Source organism: Saccostrea cucullata, unplaced genomic scaffold, assembly GCF_032062105.1.
Source record: "Saccostrea cucullata isolate Sc308-1 unplaced genomic scaffold, CSIRO_AGI_Scuc_v1 ctg151, whole genome shotgun sequence".
NCBI lineage: Eukaryota > Metazoa > Mollusca > Bivalvia > Ostreida > Ostreidae > Saccostrea > Saccostrea cuccullata.
In genome coordinates, this window is record NW_026928016.1 from 130,748 (window position 1) to 155,240 (window position 24,493).

At 34.5% G+C, this 24,493-nt stretch overlaps 2 protein-coding genes across 2 annotated transcripts in view; both read right to left on the minus strand.

Annotated features, from left to right (window-relative positions):
- Positions 1-3,829: 3,829 nt before the first annotated feature.
- On the minus strand, positions 3,830-6,929 carry LOC134276195 (sacsin-like). The gene is made up of 2 exons (XM_062758475.1): positions 5,068-6,929; positions 3,830-4,216 (listed from the first exon to the last, which is right to left on the minus strand). The coding sequence occupies exons 1-2, from the start codon at positions 6,814-6,816 to the stop codon at positions 3,950-3,952; spliced, it is 2,016 nt and encodes a 671-aa protein (XP_062614459.1). The 5' UTR covers positions 6,817-6,929; the 3' UTR covers positions 3,830-3,949.
- LOC134276194 (sacsin-like) overlaps positions 6,903-24,493 on the minus strand; it is a 56,710-nt gene continuing 39,119 nt past the window's right edge. Inside the window, exons 6-7 of the mRNA XM_062758474.1 lie at positions 18,053-18,333; positions 6,903-15,745 (exon numbers count right to left, since the gene is read on the minus strand). Coding sequence (XP_062614458.1) covers positions 6,903-15,745; positions 18,053-18,333 — 9,124 coding nt within the window. The remainder of the gene's footprint in view (positions 15,746-18,052; positions 18,334-24,493) is intronic.

Here is a 24,493-nt window from a genome sequence, read left to right on the forward strand (position 1 = left end):
TTTGTGGTTGGGTGTTGTCATTATCGCAATTCATGGTCAAAATGTATCTTCTCCTAGTGAACTCCAGACTGTGGCTTAAGACAATGTCTTTTATGTGGGGTTGTAACAAAGTTTCTGTTACATAGGATGCATTGACTGATTTTGACCCCAAGTTTGATGATTCTATCTGGTCCAATAATTTTTCCATAATGAGCCAGATGAGTTTTGCCATAGCATCTTTAATTAGGTCACAGTACACGCAGTAACCCGTTTTCAATGTGTCACAATTATAATCTATCCAAGGTGTATCAGCTGAAATAGTTTAATTAGGGCCCCAATGAGCCTGACGCACAAAACAAGTTGACAGAAACACATGAACATGCACCTTACCATAAAACATGGGGCAAACTTAATATAAAGGTGGAAGGGGCTAGAGCTAAGAATTTTGGTCCAGGGTGTGTGACTTTCCTTCCATAACATAATTTCAATTTCTATTTGACATTATTTCAATTTCTATTTGTTTTCTCTGTGATAGCTCTTTGAAAGGTAGGTGATTAAAAAGGGAATCCAAATTATAATTAAAATAGTTACAGACAAAATCTTTAAAAGACTGAGCCAGTAAAGCCAAAACTGCCACAAAGTTTATTATACTACATCTATAAGTACACTGTTTTTAAGGAGGCCACCCCACCTCCCAGTCCTCTTAAATTGTTAAGTGCACTTGATTATAACATTTTACGCTGTTCCACATATGTTCACCAAATTAAGCTTTATCAACCACCTTAAAGATCGGGCTCTGAACACTTATGTCAAATGAGAAATGTTTTTTTTTGGACTTGGAGAAAATTTTGTCCCATAAAGATGTGCATACCAAATTATTTTTAAACATTACATGTATATAGGTTCTGCAGAAAAATGTGCTGAAAGACGATAAGTAGTGAAGAGAAAACAAAGTTGTGCATGTTCAATTACCCTGGAAATTTTCATTGAAAATGTCATTTAATTTTTTTAAACTGTGCGATTCAATGTATATAAATATATTATTTATTGTGTAATTTAGTTAATGTACCTTCCATTGAAGGGAAGATTACGTATACTCCATCTGCTTATTAGGAAAAAAACACAAAACTTGTTTTCTCCCAAAATTCAAATATCAATGCTAAAATGTGTGCCTCTCTAAGTTATATATGGTATTTGTTAAGTTCAACAGCCACATAAGTTGGTGAAAATTGCAACCAGAAGTCTCTGTCAAGACTGAAGCTCTACTGGTTTGAACTTATAGCAAAGGAAGAGAAAAGTACTTAAGCAGCTGGGATTTGAAACTTTACAACAGCAATAAATAGAATAATGATTGTTGATAAAGTCTCTTTATGTTCTTAGTGTAGTCTACTTGTGTGCCAAGTTATATTGAAATCAGACCAAAACTGTAGGAGGCGTAGCATTTTGAAACAATTTTACAGATATTTCTATTTTTAGTAACCACGGCAACACCGTTCATCGAAATCAAAAACCGATACACAGATTTATGTATCTTAGTGTAGTCTACTTGTGTGCCAAGTTATACTGAAATCAGACCAAAACTGTAAGAGGAGTAGCATTTTGAACCATGGCAACACCGTTCATCGAAATCAAAAACCGATACACAGATTTATGTATCTTAGTGTATTCTACTTGTGTGCCAAGTTATACTGAAATCAGACCAAAACTGTAAGAGGAGTAGCATTTTGAAAGAATTTCACAGAAATTTCTATTTTTAGTAACCACGGCAACACCGTTCATCAAAATCAAAAACCGATACACAGAATTATGTATCTTAGTGTATTCTACTTGTGTGCCAAGTTATACTGAAATCAGACCAAAACTGTAGGAGGAGTAGCATTTTGAAAGAATTTCACAGAAATTTCTATTTTTAGAAACCACGGCAACACCGTTCAACGAAATCAAAAACCGATACACAGAATTATGTATCTTAGTGTAGTCTACTTGTGTGCCAAGTTATATTGAAATTAGACCAAAACTGTAGGAGGAGTAGCATTTTGAAAAATTGTTTACAGACAGACGGACAGCTAGACAGACAGACAGACAGACGGACAGATGGACGGACGCCGGACGCATTACTATCGCATAAGCTCTTCTGGTCTCTGACCAGTAGAGCTAAAAATGCCACTTAATTGCTCAAAACATTTTTAACAAGAGGCCCATGGTCCATATAGCTCACCTGAGCACATGGACTAGGTAAAACACACATTGGCAGAGTATTGAAAGGTTTATCAACTGGATTGGTTTCAGCTCAAGGTCCTGTTCCGCCATAAGGTTACTAGTATATACCACAATTTTTTTCTCCTATACAGAAGGGTAAATTACACCTCTATTTATTACAGTGTATTTCTTTCCACAGAAATTAATAGAATTTAGAAATTTTAATTGTAATATATAAAACTCTTGAAAATGTTTCCAGAGACTTTGCAGTAAGAAAACGTACTACATTTTCAAAACATTTTAGCTCACCTGAGCCCAAAGGTTCAATAGCTGTTCAAGCAATTTTTTCTGATCAAAACTTGTCTGTTATCATCATTGTTGTCCTCGTAAACTGTTCACATATTCATCTTATTCTTAAGAATCATTTGGGAATTTCAACTAAACTTGCCACAAAGCATCCTTAGGTGAAGGGGACTCAGGTTTAATCAAATGTAGGACCACACCTCTTCCAAGGGGAGGTGATTATGAAATAGTGAAAAATTAATGACAAATTTTTAAAATCTTCTCAAGAACCACTGGACCAGGAAAAATGAAACACATGAAATAATCTGCAGGTAGTGTAGATTCAAGTAACTTGGGTGGGAGGCGAGGGACCACAGTGAGAGATCAATTTTTTTTTTTTAACAAAGTAATATAAAAGAAAACCTTATTTTCAAGACCGGCAAAATTATACATGTATGCTATATTGATATGGTGGCATTCTCAAGTAATATAAGGCATGATATTAATTATAATGAAATAAAATTTTAACATCAGAGATAAAAATTAAGGATAGGATGACTTTATTAAATATTTTATTTAAAATGAATACAGCACAATCATAACATTTTTTAAAGTAGATATACGGTAAAAGCACAAATATCATAAATTTCCTTTATTTCGCTTTAACAATATTACGAAATTAAATCCCACACGAAATTTTATATGACTATATATTGAATAATACTTTCAAAACACAAGTAAATGCACTGTTTTTGATAACATTTTTGAAAATTACATATTACACAAGCATTTATCAAATAACTTTCATGTATATGCTTTCAATTAATTTTATGTACATAACAAGTTAATAAGTGAAAATAATCTTATTCTATACATTTAATGAACATTTTGAGAAAGTTGAACAAAATTCGAAACCCAGCAAACACAATAAATTATGCTTTGTAACAAAGCATTTTTCATTAAATCACAATCATTTTAAAACATGTGAAAAGCAAACTCAACCCATTTAACATCAAATGCAACATGTATGAATTTGGTTAATTGCATCAATGTTATTATAGCATTAAATTCACAAAAACACAAAAACAACTCTACATGTGTATATGGAAAATCTAATTACATTTCATACAATAAAAGAAGACATTTAAAAATAGTCTGACAAAATAATGTAACAACTATATTTCTCTTATGATTTGTTAATTCAAACATCACACATAAATGATATCTTTAAAATAGCTACTAGGCCTATAAATGTCAATCAAATAGAATTACAAAACGTCATAGATATAAGGGTGCATGGTGCTTCTTTAAAAATCACACCCATTATACATGTATGAACTCAAAATAAGACTGAAAAATCAACTACAATCTTCTACTGAATACTGAATTTCAACTTTATATAGAGCATTAGCTCAATATGTACAACAAATTTGATACACTTCTTATAAACCTAATACAATACTTAAATCAACGAATGTTGTGTGTTTAATTAAATGGTTTCATCAACTTTGTCAATCATTGCAGTGGCCAGCTCAATTGCCTTTTCTGCATTTTCTCTTGTATACGAACTCCATGGTTTATGTCTATTGTCAGGATATCTCATCCTGCGAACACTGCCGGTAAGGTCTTGTAATTCTCTAGCTAAACGTCTGAGCTCTCCTGGACAGTCATGATGCAAAATGTTCAAGTTTTCAGAGTTTGAAACCTTAGTTGAATCATCAAAATACTGCCATGCTGTGAGGCTTTTTTCTGCTGCCTAAATAAAAGGTGGACTGAAATATTATTCAAGTATACCCTTCTACATTTTATAGTAAATACTTATAATGTGGAAAATTTCAGGAATGTATATTTATTTTATTAAATTAAACACTTAATAATTCCATTTTTCAAAAGAACCAATTACAAGATTTGTAACACCTTGAGGCTGAAATAACAGTGCATGATTCTTAAAAAAAGTGGCAAAACAAACTTTTGTCAACAAATATAAAAAAAACAACTTGAGTCATGTTCTAATGAGTAAAATGAATAACTTTCACCACACAGTTTTTAATTGTTTATTCAAATTTTCACAAAAATGGGATTTGAAGTGAAAAATATTTGTATAGATAAATAAGGATGGTTTCAGAGAGACAGAATTTAAACACCACACAAGGTTTACAAATTCTTTATATTCTAGAAATTTACTATTTGCATCATTTTTAATTAAATTAATCCAAAAAATATATACCTATCCAGGCATCCATTTTTTTTGTTTGTATCATCTGTCCTTAAGTTGTAAACTAAAGACATACAAAAGTTCACCAACAATTCATGAGAATTAATGCAGCAATAGATTTATTTTGCTGACGGATTTCTGCCAGAAACAGCTGTCATCAGATTCTCAGGATGACCATCTCTGGTCAAAACTGGTCATAAAACAAATTTACTGCTGAATTTTCACGAAATATTGATCTTCTGTCTAAGGTCTTTAATTAAAGAAATATTTAACAATAAATTATAAAAGATATCTATTAATATAACATGTACCATTTATCATTTTTTAAAGTTAAACAAAGATCCCCTAATAAACTGAATACTATATGCTATTTAAAAAAAAGAAACACTCACCTGATGGCATATATAACAAATCCAATTGTAGTGACTATCAGTTGTTAATGACTCAATAGCAAATCTCATGTCATGCTTTGCCTGCTCCAACCATCGATTTGCTTCAGAGGGATTTGACTCCTTTTGAGGTGGTTTATTTTTTATATCTTGATCTCTGTTTATGCATTTGTCAAAATCATTAAAAATGTCTGGCTGTGGTGGTTTTGGAACATTGACTTCGATTGAATTTCTGTGTTCCTCTTCTTCTTCCAGATTCTGAATATGTGTACGAATAAACTGAAATACCCGAGTTGCTCTCTCAACATCATCTGGATTTTTATCTGGATGCCACTGGAACATCAATCTTCTGCAAATTTTTATCCTCTCCTCCATTGGAAAACTTGTACTGTATGCTATTCTTAGAGTACTCTCAATTTCTCTGAAAATGTCATCAAGTGCTCTGTTATCCATCTGAAGTCTAGGTGTACTCTGCTTGCATGTATCTGAAAAAATCGACCTATTAAACCTAAAAAGTTCATATGCTCTGAACATCTCTGTCTTGTTTGGAGCAATTTCTACCATGTATTCTGAATATATATCCTCTGTAGAATGGTCTTGGTCATCAGTGGACTGCATTTTCTCCTTTACTATAGCATACTTGAACTCTCTGTTTCCCCTGGAGTCTACTCCAACTAACACTGCCACATAGTCTCCTTGGTGGAATGTTAGCCCTTTGTTATCAAGAATAGTAATCCACTTTTCTGGAACAAATGTCCCCGTTACTGGCAATTGGTTGTTTGGTGCTGCATATCTTTCTTCTAGGGCTGGAATATCACTTCTAGTTAAAATTGGTTTGATTGTATTCCGATCTTTTATACATAGACACATAGTTACAATCAACGAGGATGTATTAAAAAAATGTGTATTTGCGCACAATCGAATGATTCTTGCAATTTCATAACAATTCCATTGCAGCCACTTTAAAATGTCGTCATGCTTGCTATATCGTGCATACAGAATACAGTGAAATGGTTTACTGTCTTGGTTGTAATCCAGGTGAGTAAACTTTGGCCTTTTACAAATTACTTCACTTTTATGGATGTACAATGTCTCTAAGTTTTCCACAAACAGGACACGAACTCTCTGAAGCTTTTGTCGCATAACATTTATTTCTTCATCTGTTGGTATTTCTTTTTTTTCTAATCTCCTCTCTTTGCAGATCAGCCTGACAATACCATTAGTAAATTCTGGGCTATTCAAAAACGAAATTACTTCTCCGGAAATATCAGGTTCAATTTCAATTAAATTAGTTAAATCTGCTTCTCTCTTTACTATCTTTGATAGAAACAATGGACGAAACTTCTCTGGTAACAATTTCAAACATCTTGATGTTTTTTCTCTGTCAATGCCTTTCAGAGAGACCAAAAAATCAAAATGCACAGTTGTCTTTTTAAGTGCTTTTTCAATATCCTCTGAATCAGAAAAGATAAGTCTATTTGATTCAACAAGTTTCTTCTCTGAAGAGAGTAAGTAAAGTCTTTTTAAATCTAGATGTGCAATTCTTTTACCTTTAGCATCAGATGATATATACAAGAAAAAATTTTCCATTGCAATAAATGCTATGCGAAGTTCATTGACATGAAGATCATTGTTTCCTTCAACAAATATGCGTTCCAAAACATCAGCATATGTCTTGTATGAAATTTCAACTGAGGATCCCAGTTTTTTAAACAAAGCATGATATCCATGTAAATCTTCAGGCAATGACATAGTGTAAGGTGCCAAAGTATCATTTCTGGTGAGTGAGAGTGTAAATATTTCACATTTGAAAAGCTTGGGATATCTGGAGACAAAAACTAAAGGTATGTTTCTAAGATCCTGCAAACTTGTAGATGCTTTAATTTGTTATTCAAGTACTTGTAAAACTTCTTCATCAAACACAACACATTACCAACACCCATGCTTTTTAGCTGTGGTTCTGACTGTTTTGATAAATTCAGACAAACTTTTTTAATGTGCTCTATAACAGTTTCTACTCTGGGCTCTTGAATCCCCAAGTGTACAAGAATATGCCGTTTATCTCCAAACAAGATACTTTTAGGAGCTGCATACTCTGGAATAATGAAACATTCAGTCCAAACTAAAGCCTCTAAATCAGGAGTGACTGATCCATGAAAGGAAATTAAAGCATCTTTTTTGTCATTTGCAGGTAAAGCAATATCACTGTAGAAATTGTGAACTTTGTATGGATACACAAATTTTACCTTGCCAACATTCTGCAAAAATGTGTTTTGATGAAGATTTTCATTGATCAAAAGATGTTTCACAAGAACTTCAGACCTTATTTTTATTTTGTTTTGATCTAAAAGATTTAGGTTGCTTTCATCTTCTAACTTTCTTGCAAATCTCATAAAAAGAGGGGGTGTCATCTCTGAAATCATCCCAGCTAAAACCATGAATTGTTTCCATTCAGTGTTGCAAAATGGCAATGGTGGAAATTTTTCTTCCTCTCCTTCTAACATTATTTGCATGACACTGTTAAAAGGACTGTAAAAGCTGGAAGCTGTCTCTGACTGTCCATTTTGCAAGGGAACAAATTTCAATTCTTTCAAAGCTCTGATTAATTTTTCCTGATCTTCTGTATATTTGCCAGATGATTTCAATATCTCATCTCTGATAAAAGCAAGATGAACGACTCTGTCATCTCTTGGAATGTTGTCAAAATTTGGAAGTATATGAACTCTGTAAGACTCACAAATTGAATGTTCTGTAACATTAAATAGCTTATACATCTCTTCAAGTCTCTCATTGTGCCGCAAAAGAATTATGCTTGTCCTTTCTGCCCACTCATTCATTCCTTCCGAGGGAAGTTTACTTGGAAGAACCAGGATATGCCTAATTTGAAGAAGGTTTATCTTCATGTCATGTATTGTCCTGAATAAAGGAAGAGCTCGAAGCATATCCACACATCTCTGTCTATCTATGGAGGTTAACAAAGTCTTAAGACCACCAGCAAAATACTCCATTATTTTGTCACAATCACTTGCTTGCAATGTATCTGTCTCAGAAATGGATTGCTTGTGAAAGTGTAGGCATTCCAAAACATCAGTTATCCGTTCCCTGGAAGCTATAAGTTTTCTTACTGGACACGATCCTTTTATATAGAGACTTTCAAGCAATGGCAAATTCAGCTTCTTGAGTGCTGCCTGTAAATCTGGCTGGAAGGAATCCAACTCAATTATACGTTTTGCATTTTCAAGTGGATAAAGGGTTTGCACAGTTTCTATAAATGTTCCTTGTACTCTCGAAATAGATGTTTGTGTTGTAGGAATTAGAGACCATGGCAAAACTTGATGCAGTAATCGAACTATGTCTATTTGATCATGATCAGTTTGTAAAGATTCGTGAAGAAAATTCCACACACTTTTTATCCATTTTCCATTTGGTATGGTGGGTTGCATTGGATTCCACTTAACATCTTTATGCCTGTATTTATCGTAATTTAAATCATCTGGAAGAAGGTCAACAAATGACTTGATATCCAGAGCAATGACGCATCCACTGTTTCCACCCGAAAACAGTCCGTGTAATTCATGATGCAACATTTTGCTGAAAGAACTAGGTAACAGTTCAAAAAAAGATGTCCTTATCACAGGTGATTGTCTTTTAAATTTATTCAGAACCCCTGATTCCAATAAACAAAGTGGAAGTCCCTCTACTCTGCTCTCAAAATCCTCACTTTTTTGACAAAATTCTATACAAATATAAAGTCTCTTGAGCTCTTTGAAGGGAGTTTTATGTAACTGCAACTGAGACTCACATTCAAGAAGGTTATTTACATTACAATGTTTCGATTTCAAGAATGTGGTCAAAAAATTAGGGGAAAGTTGATCACATTTTACATCAGCTTTCTCAATGCATTTGCAGATCCACACTGGAGTATCCGCCAAATGCATGCCTAAATCTTTTGCTATTTCCGTTATGATCTTATCCTCTTCTTCACTTTTCTGATGTTCAACATTAAAAACAACATCACAAATGTCGTTGCTATCTTTTTGAAGTGAATAAGTGCTTAATTGGAATTGATCTTTTCCATCAGTATGACAGGATATGAATACTTCCAAACCTTGACCTGAAATGTTCCTATATACATGGGCAGTTAGGTGTTTCCAATAGTGATCAGATGTATCTTCAAAATTTGGAAAGAAACTGTGAAAATTTTTCAGCTGTTGTCTTATTTTCCAGTCTTGGCTTTTTGCATTCATAATCTCCTCTTTAAATGCTTTACATTGCACTTCAATAGCTTTGGCATAAATTGGAGCGATGATATCACATAATATCAAGTAATTCCATTGTGTCCTATACTCCTTTTTCTTATCATCATTCCATAGACCTCTTCTTGATTCATCAAGAGAAAAATGTCCATTTATGTGTACTGATAAACCTGTTGTGCAAGGCAACGGTAAAAAACAGAATGCTTTTGCATGTGACAAAGCACCTTCTTGGAGAGGCATTGCAATGCCTCCTTGGGGTAAAAGTCCTAAAGTTTTATCTTCAATCGCATCTTCTACAGATTTTGGCACAGAAATGTCTTTACTGAATCCGTATCGCTGAATTAATAGCCATTTTCTTTCATGATCTGAAGCATCCTTTAATGTCACATTGTATGCAACTTCCTTCAACTTGGTTGAAAAAAGTTCTCTTTTTTCCTGAAAAGAGATCGCTTTCTCCCTTACATATTTGTCAAACTCTAATTTTTTTTCTTGATCTTCTTTAGATATTGATAATTCAGAGCTACAGAAAACTTCAATTTTTTTTTCCTTGATGGTTGCAATTGATATTTTTTTTACACTCTTTAGGAATAATAAGCATTGGGTCATTTCACTTTTCAAGGTTTCCAGCATATCTTTGATTGTATCGGTTGTAACAATCTTGTCAGAAAGATCAGAAACAACTTGTCGAAGTGGCAGTCGAAAAACAGTTCCACAACCACCAGGAAGCAAATTTTCATGATAGCATTTGAAAACATCCGAAAATGGTTGTCGCAATTCATCCAAATCAGTAAATCTGGTTCCGGGGGAGTATTCAGAAGCATTAGGAGCATATCTGCAGTGGGGATCCATTACACAAAATGTCTCTTCTTTGTTTGGAGCTTTCGAAATGAATGAAGGTACATCTGTTATATGATAAACAGCATTAAAGCCAATACCGTACTGTCCTGTTTTAGTTGGGTCGTCCTCTTTTGATCCCTGACCTAAATGCTGAATACCTTTAATGTCGTCCTCTGTGAAATAACTGTTGTTATAAACCAGTAATGCTGGTCCCTGCAGTGGATGCCACTCCTCTCCAAAAGTCTTTTCTGTTTCATATTGGTTGAAATCCGATATAAACATCACCTCTGTTGCCTTTGCATCATCAGCATTTTGCAACATTTCTTTCAAAATTCCTTCGCTCTGTGGATATTGTTTGAGAATTTTCTTAATTCTATTTGTAAGTTCTTCTTTTTGACCAAAGGGAAGTAGGTTTTTGGTGTAATCTTTCAAAGATCCCTTTATTTTTGACTGCACACCAAGAACTTTTGCATCTGCATCTGTAATATTTTCATTTAGATATTTCAAATTCTGCCCCTTTTTTAGCAAAGTGCTGTCATTCAGGCACAATTCTGAAATTGGTGAGAAGCAACCATGTTCATCTGGTATTCTTAACTTTGACAGATCTTTGCTCTGTGAATTTGTCCTCATCTTTTTTGCAAGAAATTTGACAAGTTTACATGCAAGTTCTAAAGATGTTTGTTCCAATTTTCCTGTGTGCTGCTCTGACATTTCAGTTAAAGCTAATATAATGTCTTCAGTATCAAATTCTTTCTTCACACCAATTTGTTCAAGGAAGTGTGTGTTACGGCTCCAAGAAATTCTTCCCAAGCCATATAGAGCAGGGGAACAATCTAATGGTATGAAATTGGCAACCTTCTTTGGTCTGACAAAAGCATCATCAATTAGCAAACAAGGTTCATTTTGCAAGGTCTCAAAGTTCTGAAATTCATCTGCCTTACAAACCTTATCAAAGAAATTGTACATATCTGTACACACTTTTCTAAGATGTTCCTTCTCATTCTCTTCCAGTGAAGACAGATCAACTGAATTTGATATCTGTAAAAGCTGTTGAATGACTACATCTTTTTGCACATTTTCTCTCCCTCTGACGCCAATTTTTGTCAGTATGTGTCTCTGATAAGATAGTATATTTAGTAACGATGTATTTAAAAGCAACTCTTGACATCCAACAAGATTTACATTATCATCTTGAAAAAGGTCGGATGGTTTTGCTAAAGCAAATGAAGTAGATTCAGATTCATGCTTTTTACATTTCTTGTCATAAACCACCGCAGTCTGATTGTCTAACAACCAAGGCAATTTCCAATCAGAAGGTTTAGGTAAAACTGGCAGGAAAGGAATATTTTTGCCTTCTTTTTGACAGGAACTAGTTTCCTTAATGTTGTTGAGCATGTACTGTAGAATTGATTTGCATCTTTGAAGACAACAAGATACACAGGTACTGGCAATCTTTTGAACCGAATGGATCTGCTCTAGTAACACATCATCTCTGATTCTATACACCATCATCCCCATAGATTTAAGCACGTCAAGTCTATATGAAGCTTGGAATTCAGCTGATACAAATCTTTCATCATCTTCACCAAAAAGATCTGATAGAGTTCCATTGCTTTTGACCAAATCACATGGCTTTCTTAAAGTGCCATTAGGTCTTGTTGGAATGCAAGCAGTTTCTTGCATGATGGATTTCATTCCCTCTTCTTGATTATCTAGTGCAAATAAAACAATGGAATCTACATGGTTGGTCCAATAGGGATCAGAAATATTCTTCAGAAATATATTCTGAAAGAAAATTTTTATTGAAATGATTTTTTCCTCTATTTCTTCAGGAAGACGTTTGTATACATGTTTGAAATTTTCCAATGTCTGTTTTTCCAGTTTTATCAATAGTTTTCCGTCCCTTTCCATATATTTAATAATGGCATCTGCTACAATTGTTTCAATGGTTGACTTTGAAAACCTGACATCAAGAAATATCACATTGCTGATGGAAATCCATTTGCGTTCTCTGCTGAAGACTTTGTGGTCATTATCTATTACATTTCTATAGAAGGAGCTGTAAACTGCAGCAACTGATGAATTTTGCCTTTTATTTGATACATTGGGCCAAAGATTGAAGTAATTTTCACAATAAATATCAAATTGCTCTAAGCTTTCAACCATATGAATATAAGCATTGGTAACAGCATCAGCAAAGAGAGCTTCATTCCACTGGCTTTCCCAATCAGTTTTGTCATCAGCAGTTTTTGATGATAGTTGTCTTCGGTTTGATGAAATGGCAAAAGATCCATTTATATGAACGGGTAACTCTGTTGTTACTGGTAACGGTAAGTAACAGAAAAGATGGCTTTCTTTGTAGAATCCCTCAGGAACTGACTTCAGAGATTTACATTCTAAACTGCCTGCTTCTTTACCCAAATATAAGGCTGTGCCAGCCAACGGAAGAGCACCTGACAAATTTGACTCTAATGCCATCTCAAAACTTCTGTTTGTTCCTGAGGCCCAAGAAACCAACCACTTTGCGTGTAGTTTTCCTTCTTTTGATTTGCAAAATGCCTGACAAGCCTTTGTTAACTCCTGTGAAACTGTCACTAAAGATGTGTTTAACACTTTTGGAATGTCCCGAGTCAAACCATTCTTGAAATTCATGAAACTTATTCCAAAGGATGACAATATATTGGTGTTGCTGGGACCTACGGTTGAATCTTCAATACAAACACGATGCAAAAGTACCTTGCTATCGGCAGAGGAACTTTTCTTCAAGTGATAAAATTCTATTTCTTTGACATGTTGAGTAAACAGGAGAAGATTCCCAGCATTTTCTACAAACAATTGAATCATACCCTTCATTTCTCTTTCATCGTAGTGTTTGTCACTAATCTCACTGTGGCATGACTGTTCTTTTGTTCTCAATGGAAATCGAAAAAGAGTGCCTGGAAATGATGGATTTTCTACATCTAGCCTGCACTCAAAAACATTATTGAATGGCTGAAACTGGTTCCTCATTCTTCGGAGCAATGTTTTATTTTTTGTTGCTGTTAAATCTATTTTGATTCCTGGGTTACTTGTTTTCACAGCTTTTCCTAGGTATTTAGCATGTGGATCAAAAATAACCATATTTGATCCTGAAATGAAGCTTGGAACATCTGTCAGGTTATATACTGAGCAAAACCCTAATCCAAATTTTCCAACCTTAGACAGGTCTTCAGCTTTTGTTGCTCCACTTAGTTTTGTTATATTTTCCAAATCTTTTTTGGTAAATAAAGCATCATTGTAAGCCCAAAGAGCAGGACCCTGACAAGTTGCCATGTGTTCATCAATTAATCTTGTTCTACAATTCATATTGTCTCTTTCATCATACAAGAAGCAGACTTTTGAGGCTTTCGCATCATCAGCATTTTGCACAATTTCTTTTGGAACTGCAAAACCATCTTTATAATCCATCAGCAAAGTTTTTATACGTCGAGTGAGTGGTTCAGATTGGCCCCATTCTTGGATGCCTTCTGTCTCTGAAAGTAAATTCTCTGTGAGAGAAGGTACACCTAGCTTTGCTGCAGTGTCAGATGTTACATCCTCATGAACAAAACACATCAATTCCCCCTCTTCTTCTGCTAAATCTTTTAGCCATTCTGCATTACAATAGCTGCATTCATTAGCTGGACGAAATTCCAATTTCATTTTGTCGGAAGAATGAATTGGTATTGGCACATTCCTATCCTGCACATCAGATACTAGTTTTAGTTCATTCAGAATTCTGACAATTATGTCAAGATCCAACCTAATTCTGTCACTACTGAATTTTCTCTCACTGTACTTTGCTTTTAGGAAATCGAGTACCTCGATGAGTGTTTCTGTTGTCTGTTTTTGTTTGCATCCAAGATATTTTCCGAAACTTTTTATTTCACCAGTTTGAAATTCTTTTGGGAGAGGAACAAGATATGGCTGCAGCTGAATGTCATCTGTGCCTTTGTCAATAAAAATGCGCTCTGGAGAAACAAATCCATCACCCATCCACATCATCTTTAGATGAATTTTCACATCTTTGTTATTTTTATGACAATCAGCAAGAAATTCATACAGACGTTTAATTGGAAGAAAGTATTCTGATTTGTCATATTCAGTGTAATGCTCCACAATTTTCGAATGCTGCTGTAAAACAAGATTTACATCAGGTGACCTACTCCATCCGAATTGTTGAACAAGTATGGGAGCTGTACCAGCTGGAACAAGTGGAGCAACATATCCAACCAAGAATTCATGCTTTTCAAGGTAAACATCAGATGGCTTGCAAAAGAAATGTTTTGATTTGAACCAGTGTAAATTGGGTATTGGTGAAGAAGGGTTTTCCAAAGGATAAATTATTTCCAAATCTTTCAACAAGCTTCCTAGGGTGTTTCCTTCAGATGAAATAAACTCATTAAACAATGAACTTTGCTTTTCTAAAACTTTGAGAATTGCTTCCTGTCTTTCTCTATCCGTTTGAGAAACACAATTTTCAACACTTTTTTGATGTACTTCCATCGCAGCTCTATATATTTCGGAACCTGAAATGTCTTTGTAAGATTTTAGTCCAAATTTTCGGAGCACATGAATATCTTGTGCCTGCAGTCTCTTTGCTGGAAATTGTGTTTCATCCAAAACAATTCTGTATGCAATATCATCATCAGGATCAAATAAGTCAGAGGCTTTTTTGTATTCATTTTTCTCTGTAGGAACAAATGGCACATTTTTAACAAGCTGGAGAAGATTGGCATCTTTGTAAATTTTCTTCTCAATGATAAATTCCATCACACTGTTCACCTCTTCTTGGCTGTAAATTTTTTTCTTTATAATACTTAGCAATATTTCTTGAAATATTTCCTTTTCATCCAGTTTTCGTCCTCCAAGCTGCTTTGCAAAATGAATTTCATCTGCATTAGAAGTGACAATGACGTCAGAAGGAAATGAAACAGGTAAGTTCATGGTTAGAATTCTCTGATTCTGATGAATGCTGACAAATCCCTCTTGACTTTTAAAAAGTTTCAATTTCTTCAATGCCCGTCTTGAAAATTCAGTAATGGTTTGGCGTTCCCTACTGAAAAATTCTAAAAATTCAGTTTTCTGTTCTTGAGTGACTTTCCGATTGAACTCTTCAATCCTTGTTGACAAGTCACTTCTTTGACCAACTTTTTCAATAGCACTAAACACACCTAGAGCTGATGAATCTTTTACAAATTTTTGTATCTGAAAGTCCTGAAGAATATATTCTGGTAATGATTCTAAAACGATGACAGATAAACATCCTAAACATATGGTCATGTTTTCTGACAACCCTCCTTGAATTAAATTATCAGTTAATGCAAACATTTGGATTTCTGTGTGGCTGACCTTCTTTGGAATAATAGGAAGCTGTGAGACATGATCTAAAGTATTTGGAAATTTTGTGAAAATTGATTTCCATACTTTCTGCAACCAGTTGTTATCCAACGATGATGTTGGAATTATCCATTTTCTGGGATTAGGCCCATCTCCAATATTTTTCTTTATGGTTTGGCCTAGGAGATTTACAAATTCACTTCTATCTAGGTCTCGGACCTGGTATATTTCTGAAAATATATTTCTATGAAGTATTAAAAAATGCTCTATAAAAGTTTACAGTTTGCATGCATGTTTAATTTGATTTTTAAAATCACAATTCCTCTAATTTAGAGAAGTAACAGCTTTTTTCTTCAGAGTTAAAATCTAAATGATATGATAAAGTTTATATTATATAATGAATTTCAGTTACCTATAAATTGAAATGAGGGCCAGAGGTGATTTGTGGCCATATGGTTAGAACGTATGATCTAGAGTCGCACAGTAAGGACTTAATCCTTACATTTTGGGTTTGAATCCCACTGTGGTATTTGAATACTGGTCCTCCTGATAGACTGTATAAACAGAGGTCACATGTCACAGTGTCTGGTGACACAAATAAGATCCCTCCCTGCTCAATGGCCCTCAGACTGGCAAGCATAGGACAAAATTTGCAGCTCTCTACTGGCAAGTGGTGGCATCTCCATATGAGTGAAAAATTTAACAAGAGGGACATTAAACACGATATAATCAATTACTAGTAATCAATCTTAAATAATATTTCATTCCCACCCTAGCCTCAATAGAATATGATATATATTATAAACTTAATTAACATAAACATGGATGTGCCTTGATTGCAAACTATTAAGGCCTAGCATTGTGTTTTGTAGAATATTTTCAAAGATGTATTCCCAACATAAACATACCCACAGAAGCTATGATTGATTGCATAATTAAATTTTGGCAAGATTATTTCACTTACACAAGACATCTTCAAATGCCAGAAAATTCTCAAATGGGAAGATTTTGAAAGATTTTTCCTATGGTGTTGTTGTTGTATTTTCACTTATAAGGAGGTGCCACCACTTGCCACTGGAGAGCTACAAATCTGTTCTTATATACTCCCCGTCAATGAAAACGCAACACTCTACTTTTAGGGTGAAAAATTACATTCGGGATATAATATGTACCAAACAAGTTAGGACATCTTTTACTTTGCCAAATCAGTTATTTAATGGTTGAATGGTTTCCATTCCATTACCGAAAGTTGATTTTTTAGCCCTCTTATCAGATGACATTTAAATAAAACATCCCCCCTTCCGATCATTTAATCAAAACATGCTAGTCCGCCATGTACAACATACATGTACGCAGTCCGATTTCTACCATGCATTAGGTTTATCAATGTCTTTATCTGAACGAAATAAATATTCTTGGGCATTTTTAATTGCCTGTTGCTCAGATACTGCAGTCGAATTTTCTCTAACTTGGCGTAGTGTAGTAACTCTTGGACTTCCGGTCAAGAAACTGTTATTTATGCTATTGAAACACATGAGCCTGATGAGTCGTTAAATAATGTACATTTGCATCTGTAGCTCTTTTTTTCTTTATTTTGAGAATCTCCAGCATTAGCAATGAAAATCAGTCATTTTGAGGTAAAATAGGCATCACATCCGGTGAAGAAAGAAGGATTTTTTTCCCGGCATTTTAGTACAAAACTTATGGTAGACAGCTACAAAACCTTGAACACCCAAAATTTTGTTAAAAATTTCATTAAAAATGCAAAAATTTGATTTCTGTTAAGAGGGCTAAAAAGCAACTTCCGGTAGAGGAAAGAAATTCATTCAACCGTTAAATAATTAATTTGGCAAAGTAAAAGATGTCCTAACTTTTTTGGTACATAGTTATAACCCATATATACTTTTCACCCTAAAATTAGAGTGTTGCGTTTTCATTGACGGTGAGTATACTTGGCATTCAGGGCCATTAAGCAGTTTCAGAATTTTTCATGCCAACACCACAGAAACACTGGATCCTCAGTTTATATGGTCTCAAGTTTATTTCTTATGAATTATTCTTTTGTAAAATCATAATGCCCTGATTTGCCCCCCCCCCCCCTTCCCCCAAATTTACCCGGTATGTAAATCTTAGCTAAACATAAATTTAAGGAAAGTGAATCGAGGTGAATGGTAATGTCAAAGTCATGTGACGTCTTATTTTAAAATATGCATCATAAACATTAAGAAGTTTGATAAAAATATCTTGAATACTTTACATGCATGTATTTCTTGCTGAATGGAACTAATACAAATTTAACAAAACTGAAGTTTATGTCAGAGGGAAGGTCAAGGGGAAAATGTAATGCCTCTCAACAAGTATCAATCAGCATGTTGTAAAAATTTGATCAACTTTGATGAAATATCTTGAAAAATCTCTCATCTGAAACTGAACTAAATGCATAGTGTAAAGAATGAATAGAGGGAAGAAGGACAAGACAAGCACTATATGCCACAGCCATATTCGTGGTGGCCTTGGCTGCGCATGAAAATGCTTACCATCTGCAATGAGATCTGAAAATATTTTATGGAGATCTTCTGGTAATGTTCGTAACATTACGTCTTCCATGCCAATCAGTATCTCTGAATCTTCAGCTGACACCATGTACACAGTTTCTGAGGAGCTACTAGTAAGGAATTCAGTAAATGAGCCATTCTGCAATGGTAAGAGACTTAAGCCATCCAGATTCCCTTTGTTGCCAGAACTCAGAAGAAATTGAATGAGATGAAACTTTTCCTGGTCAGTACAATTTTTGTATTTTCCTGATTTTTTTAACAATCTAGAATAAAAAAATCAGAAAATAATTTTACTGTTATTTTGAATACTTTAAGAAACTCAAAAACCAAAATAGGAAAAGAGGCTCCTGGGCCTTGATAGTCAGCTTTCTAAAGATATGAATTTCATCTTTTTAAAATTTATGAGGACATGAGGTCTGATGCTTCATGCTGCCCTATAAAATGAAGCACTAATGTGCTTCATGATGAAAATGCAGGCATGAAGCATTGTAGATCATGTAGTTAATGTACCTCATAAATTCTCAAAATCTTAATTCATATTTTATATTTATATGTACATAATTTTTCTGATGTCCTAATTTCTGTTTGTCATGCAATCATCTTTTCTGAAAAAAAAAGTCTGCACACCCCTTTCAATGATTTCACAATGGCAACGTTCTTACTCATCCCTCAGTAGTTTATGGGAATGTGAACTTTTTCTAAGTTGCAAAGAATCTTGATGATAAGATATTTGGAAATGTAAATATTAGAAAATAAGAGGTAAAGCCTTAAACTTGAAAAAGAACAATATAAGGGTTGTCCGGTAAAATCGTGGACAAAGCGTTTTTCTCAAAAAGTAATGAGCGCACTAAGCTGAAATTTTCAGTAAATGTTTTTTGATCATATTGAAGTGCATCATATTTTTTTTGATGATATATAGACAAAAATCAAGATTTTATTATACGTACTTAAATGTGTACATGGTACTGTCCTACAGTGCATGGTCAAAAAAGCAAGGTTATATTAAAGAATACACAAGTATTAATTCCAAATAAAAATTTCAAATACACAAGATTGAAATAACCAGAAGTCTCTGTCGAGACTGTAGTTCTACTGGTTTGTAGTTTAAACAAAGAAAAGAGGCAGTTGGGGCTTGAAACTTCGCAACAGCAATAAACAGAACAATGATCATGTATCTCAGTGTACAATACTTGCATGCCACATTATATATCTACTATAATCAGACTAAAACTGTATTTGGAATTGCATTATTTAAGTATTTCATAGAACTTTCTTATTTTTAGTAACCATGGCAACATTGTTCATCGAAATCAAAAACCGTTAGACAGAATTATGTATCTTAATATAGTTTACTTCTGTGCCAAGTTATATTGAAATCAGACTAAAAGTATAGGAGGAGTCGCATTTTGAATGTTTTTCACAGAAATTTCTATTTTTAGTAACCACTCATTACCACGGTAACATTGTTCATCAAAACAAAAAACCGATATATAGAATTATGTATCTTATTGTAGTCTACTTGTGCGCCAAGTTATATTGAAATCACACCAAAACTGTAGGAGACGTAGCATTTTGAATGTTTTTTTTACAGAAATTTCTATTTTTAGTAACCACGGCAACATCATTCATTGAAATCAAAATCCGATATATAGAATTATGTATCTTAGTGTAGTCTACTTGTGTGCCATGTTACATTGAAATCACTGATCAAAACTGTAGGAGGAGTTGCATTTTGAATGTTTTTTCACGGAATTTTCTATTTTTAGTAACCACGGCAACACCGTTCATTGAAATCAAAAACCGATATATAGAATTATGTATCTTAGTGTAGTCTACTTGTGTGATAAGTTATATTGAAATCAGACAAAAACTGTAGGAGGAGTAGCATTTTAACTTATTTCACAGAAATTTCTATTTTTAGTAACCATGGCAACATCGTTGATCGAAATCAAAAACTGATATACAGAATTATGTTTCTTAATGTAGTCTACTTGTGTGCCGAGTTATTATGAAATCAATCCAAAACTGTAGGAGGAGTAGCATTTTGAAAAATTGTTTACAGACAGACGGACAGCTAGACAGACAGACGGATGGACGGCGGACGCATTACTATTGCATATGCACTTCTGGTCTCTGACCAGTAGAGCTAAAAATTATCTTAATTCGATTCCAAAATCAATGTTGTCATCTTTTTAAAATATTAAAGGCATTTGGTTAATTTTTGGCAGTTTCCCGAACATTCTAAATGGGAAAGTTGTGAACACAACACACAAACAAGAGGCCCATGGGCCACATCGCTCACCTGAGAAGCTTTGACCATTCTGTTCTTTACCAGATTTCCCCCTTTTATACATAATGCATCCCCACCCTACCCCACTGATCATAATTTAGACATTTTGAAATCTACACTAACCCATGATCCTTCCATGGGCACATATGTTTCAGCTTTTTTGGCCCAGTGGTTCCTGAGAAGAAGATTTTCAAAGATTTTTCCTATATATTTCTATGTAAAACTTTGATTCCCTATAATGGCACCGCCCTTCCCCCGGGGGTCATGATTCCTATAATTTAGAATTAACACTACCCTAGAATGCTTCTATATATAAAAGCTTCACTTTTTCTGGCCCAGTGGTTCTTGAGAAGAAGATTTTCAAAGATTTTTCCTATATATTTCTATATAAAACTTTGATTCCAAATTGTGGCCCCGCCCTTCGCCCGGGGGTCATTATTTGAACAATTTAGAATCTACATTATACCAGGATGCTGCCACATAAGTTTCAGCTTTTCTGGCCCAGTGGTTCTTAAGAAGATTTTCAAAGATTTTTCCTATATATTTCTATGTAAAACTTTGATACCCCATTGTGGCCCCGCCCTTCCCCCGGGGGTCATGATTTGAACAATTTAGAATCTACACTACCCCAGGGTGCTTCCACATAAGTTTCAGCTTTACTGGCCCAGTGGTTCTTGAGAAGAAGATTTTAAAAGATTTTTCCTATATATTTCTATAAAAAACTTTGATTCCCCATTGTAGCCCCACCCTTCCCCCAGGGGTCATTATTTTAACAATTTAGAATCTACATTATACCAGGATGCTTCCACATAAGTTTCAGCTTTTCTGGCCCAGTGGTTCTTGAGAAGAAGATTTTCAACGATTTTTCCAATATATATTTCTATGTAAAACTTTGATACCCCATTGTGGCCCCGCCCTTCTCCCGGGGGTCATGATGTAAACAATTTAGAATCTGCATTATACCAAGATGCTTCCACATAAGTTTCAGCTTTTCTGGCCCAGTGGTTCTTGAGAAGAAGATTTTCAAAGATTTTTCCTATATATTTCTCTGTAAAACTTTGATACCCCATTGTGGCCCCGCCCTTCCCCCGGGGGTCATGATTTGAACAATTTAGAATCTACATTATACCAGGATGCTTCCACATAAGTTTCAGCTTTTCTGGCCCAGTGGTTCTTGAGAAGAAGATTTTCAAAGATTTTTCCTATATATTTCTATGTAAAACTTTGATACCCCATTGTGGCCCCGCCCTTCCCCCGGGGGTCATGATTTGTACAATTTAGAATTTACACTACCCCAGGGTGCTTCCACATAAGTTTCAGCTTTTCTGGCCCAGTGGTTCTTGAGAAGAAGATTTTCAAAGATTTTTCCAATATATATTTCTATGTAAAACTTTGATTCCCCATTGTGGCCCCGCCCTTCCCCCGGGGGTCATGATGTGAACAATTTAGAATCTACATTATACCAAGATGCTTCCACATAAGTTTCAGCTTTTCTGGCCAAGTGGTTCTTGAGAAGAAGATTTTCAAAGATTTTTCCTATATATTTCTATGTAAAACTTTGATACCCCATTGTGGCCCCGCCCTTCCCCCGGGGGTCATGATTTGAACAATTTAGTATCTACACTACCCCAGGGTGCTTCCACATAAGTTTCAGCTTTTCTGGCCCAGTGGTTCTTAAGAAGAAGATTTTCAAAGATTTTTCCTATATATTTCTATATAAAACTTTGATTCCCCATTGTGGCCCCGCCCTTCCCCCGGGGGTCATGATTTGAACAATTTAGAATCTACACTACCCCAGGATGCTTCCACATAAGTTTCAGCTTTACTGGCCCAGTGGTTCTTGAGAAGAAGATTTTTTAATGACCCCACCTTATTTTTGTCTTTTCTTGATTATCTCCCCTTGCGAGGGGATATATCCCTTCATTTTAACAATTTAAATTCCCCTTCACCCAAGGATGCTTTGTACCAAGTTTGGTCAAAATTGGCCCAGTGGTTCTTGAGAAGAAGTCGAAAATGTGAAAAGTTTACAGACGGACAGACAGACAGACGGACAGACGGACGGACGACGGACAAAATGTGATCAGAAAAGCTCACTTGAGCCTTCGGCTCAGGTGAGCTAAAAATGGTGATGTACGTTTGATGACATTTAACGGAGCACCGAAGAGCAGTTCAGTTTCATTTAGATGTTGTAATGACACCTTAAGAGACTTTAAATGAATACAGAAGAAAAAAAATATAAAAATATCACCAGATCTTTAGTTTACAAATGAAATGGGAGTTTTCTGAGCCAAGTCTTTTTTGATAGAGTACCCGGGTAGTACAAAACACACGGACAAACTGCTATTGAAATAGCAAAAGATGTTGTCACTGTCCATCGTCGATATAAGATGGTCTGTTAGATGAATGATGGTGAAAATACTGTCCGTAACTTACTAATAAATCTTCAGAAGATCACATGTGTGTGCCAGATTGGTTCCTCTACTGTTTACAGAGACTCAAGTATCACACTGCTCAACGCGTTATCGGCAACTCGGTTGTTATCGGACACTCGGTTCAAGAAAAGCAATGTTGAAAATGTGGGTAATTTTAAATTTCATATTTCAACGATAAATATGTAGTTCAGGAAACAAAGTTTGTGATCTATGACAGATAATCCATTATACTTTCAGCAGCAGAAAGCACAAACCAAATCACTATTTTTCAAAAGATCTACAACTCTTTCAAATTTTATTTTACAAAAATTTCGGAATATGTCATCACATTTTAACTTCTGTAGAATTCAAAATTAGTTTATTCTATCAAACAAACTAGTTTATTTATTCTATGTACAATCAGATATATTTAGATCAGCAGACTGAGATTAAAAATCCAAATTAAGGGTTAGTAATCAGTCTTTTAAAATGTCTCGTCAGTTGAAAACATGTTATCGTCAACTCGGTTGATGTTGTCAGATACTTCGGTTTTAGACGGGTGTATGTTATCGGAAACTCAGGTTAAAAAGTTTCCCTTATCGTCATAAATAGATTGGAAAAAGTCCATTATAATCTGCGAATCCTTGAAAATAGCAAACGTAAAAGTTTGTATTGATGTAAATGTATATAAATAAGACTAATAATTATAAATTATAATAGACCTATACTCATCTGTTCAATCATTTTTCTTGTTTTCCATTCAAGATAACCTCTTGGAAACAGCTTCAGGCGGTTTCAGATGTAAATATATTATATTTAATTATAATCATAACAATTTTGCTTTAGACTTCCGATATACTGTATTACGTTATCTTTTTTTTTCAAAAAACAAAACAAAACAAAAAAAAACAAGTTCAATTTCTCCCATGATTCCCGGGGAACTAATTTTTTGTCCAGTAATGTCAATTTATTATCACGTCACAGTTACACATATAGCAGGTGTGGCTTCAAGGTATCACACCGGTAATTGTTTTCAATATATAATTCTATATTGAATAAAAAATCGTTAAAAATCAGGAATTTGTTTACATGAAAAAATATTTAGCAGGAGGTGTTAAACATTATCTGTCACATTAGCTGACACCAAAAAACAGGGTACCCACACGGCATTTTCGGACTTTTTCCATCTGCAAACAGGGCTACCCTCAAATCCACGTGTTTTCACTGTGTTTATAAACACCTAGAGTGCACTACAGGAAGTAGCCTCCTATGCCATGAAAAAAATAGTTCCTGTCAAAAACCTTTATTTATTCACAAAGTACATAAATTTTACTTAAGGCACAGGTACCAAAGTTGTAAAAATGGCATGAAAGAAAATAGAAAAACGTCTCAAAAGAAAAGAAAATCAATTTTATATATATGGACCTACATTTGACTAAGTTCATTTTGATTGGTCAATTACCGGTGTGATACCTTTAAGTAGGGGTGCCCTGCATATGAAACACGTGCCTGTGATTGAAACTTCAGGACTTGCTCCACAGAAGAATGTTAACATATTTTTTAGAAGCTTAAAATAGAATCATCCAGTTTATATGACTTTTTTAAATACTTGATCATGTGATCTTGTGTCAATTAGACAGCTGTCAACATTAAAGAAAAATGATAATTCTTAATTCTTTTTTAATACAATGTAATTTGGATCTGTATAGATTAAAGAGACTA

Bases quoted from the DNA above. Each gene is read 5' to 3' on its own strand.
- LOC134276195 (XM_062758475.1), bottom strand. From the start codon at position 6,816: ATGTCATTGCCTGAAGATTTACATGGATATCATGCTTTGTTTAAAAAA. The intron at 4,217-5,067 runs GTGAGTGTTTCT...CCTTTTATTTAG, and splicing joins TTTGTTATATATGCCATCAG to GCAGCAGAAAAAAGCCTCAC.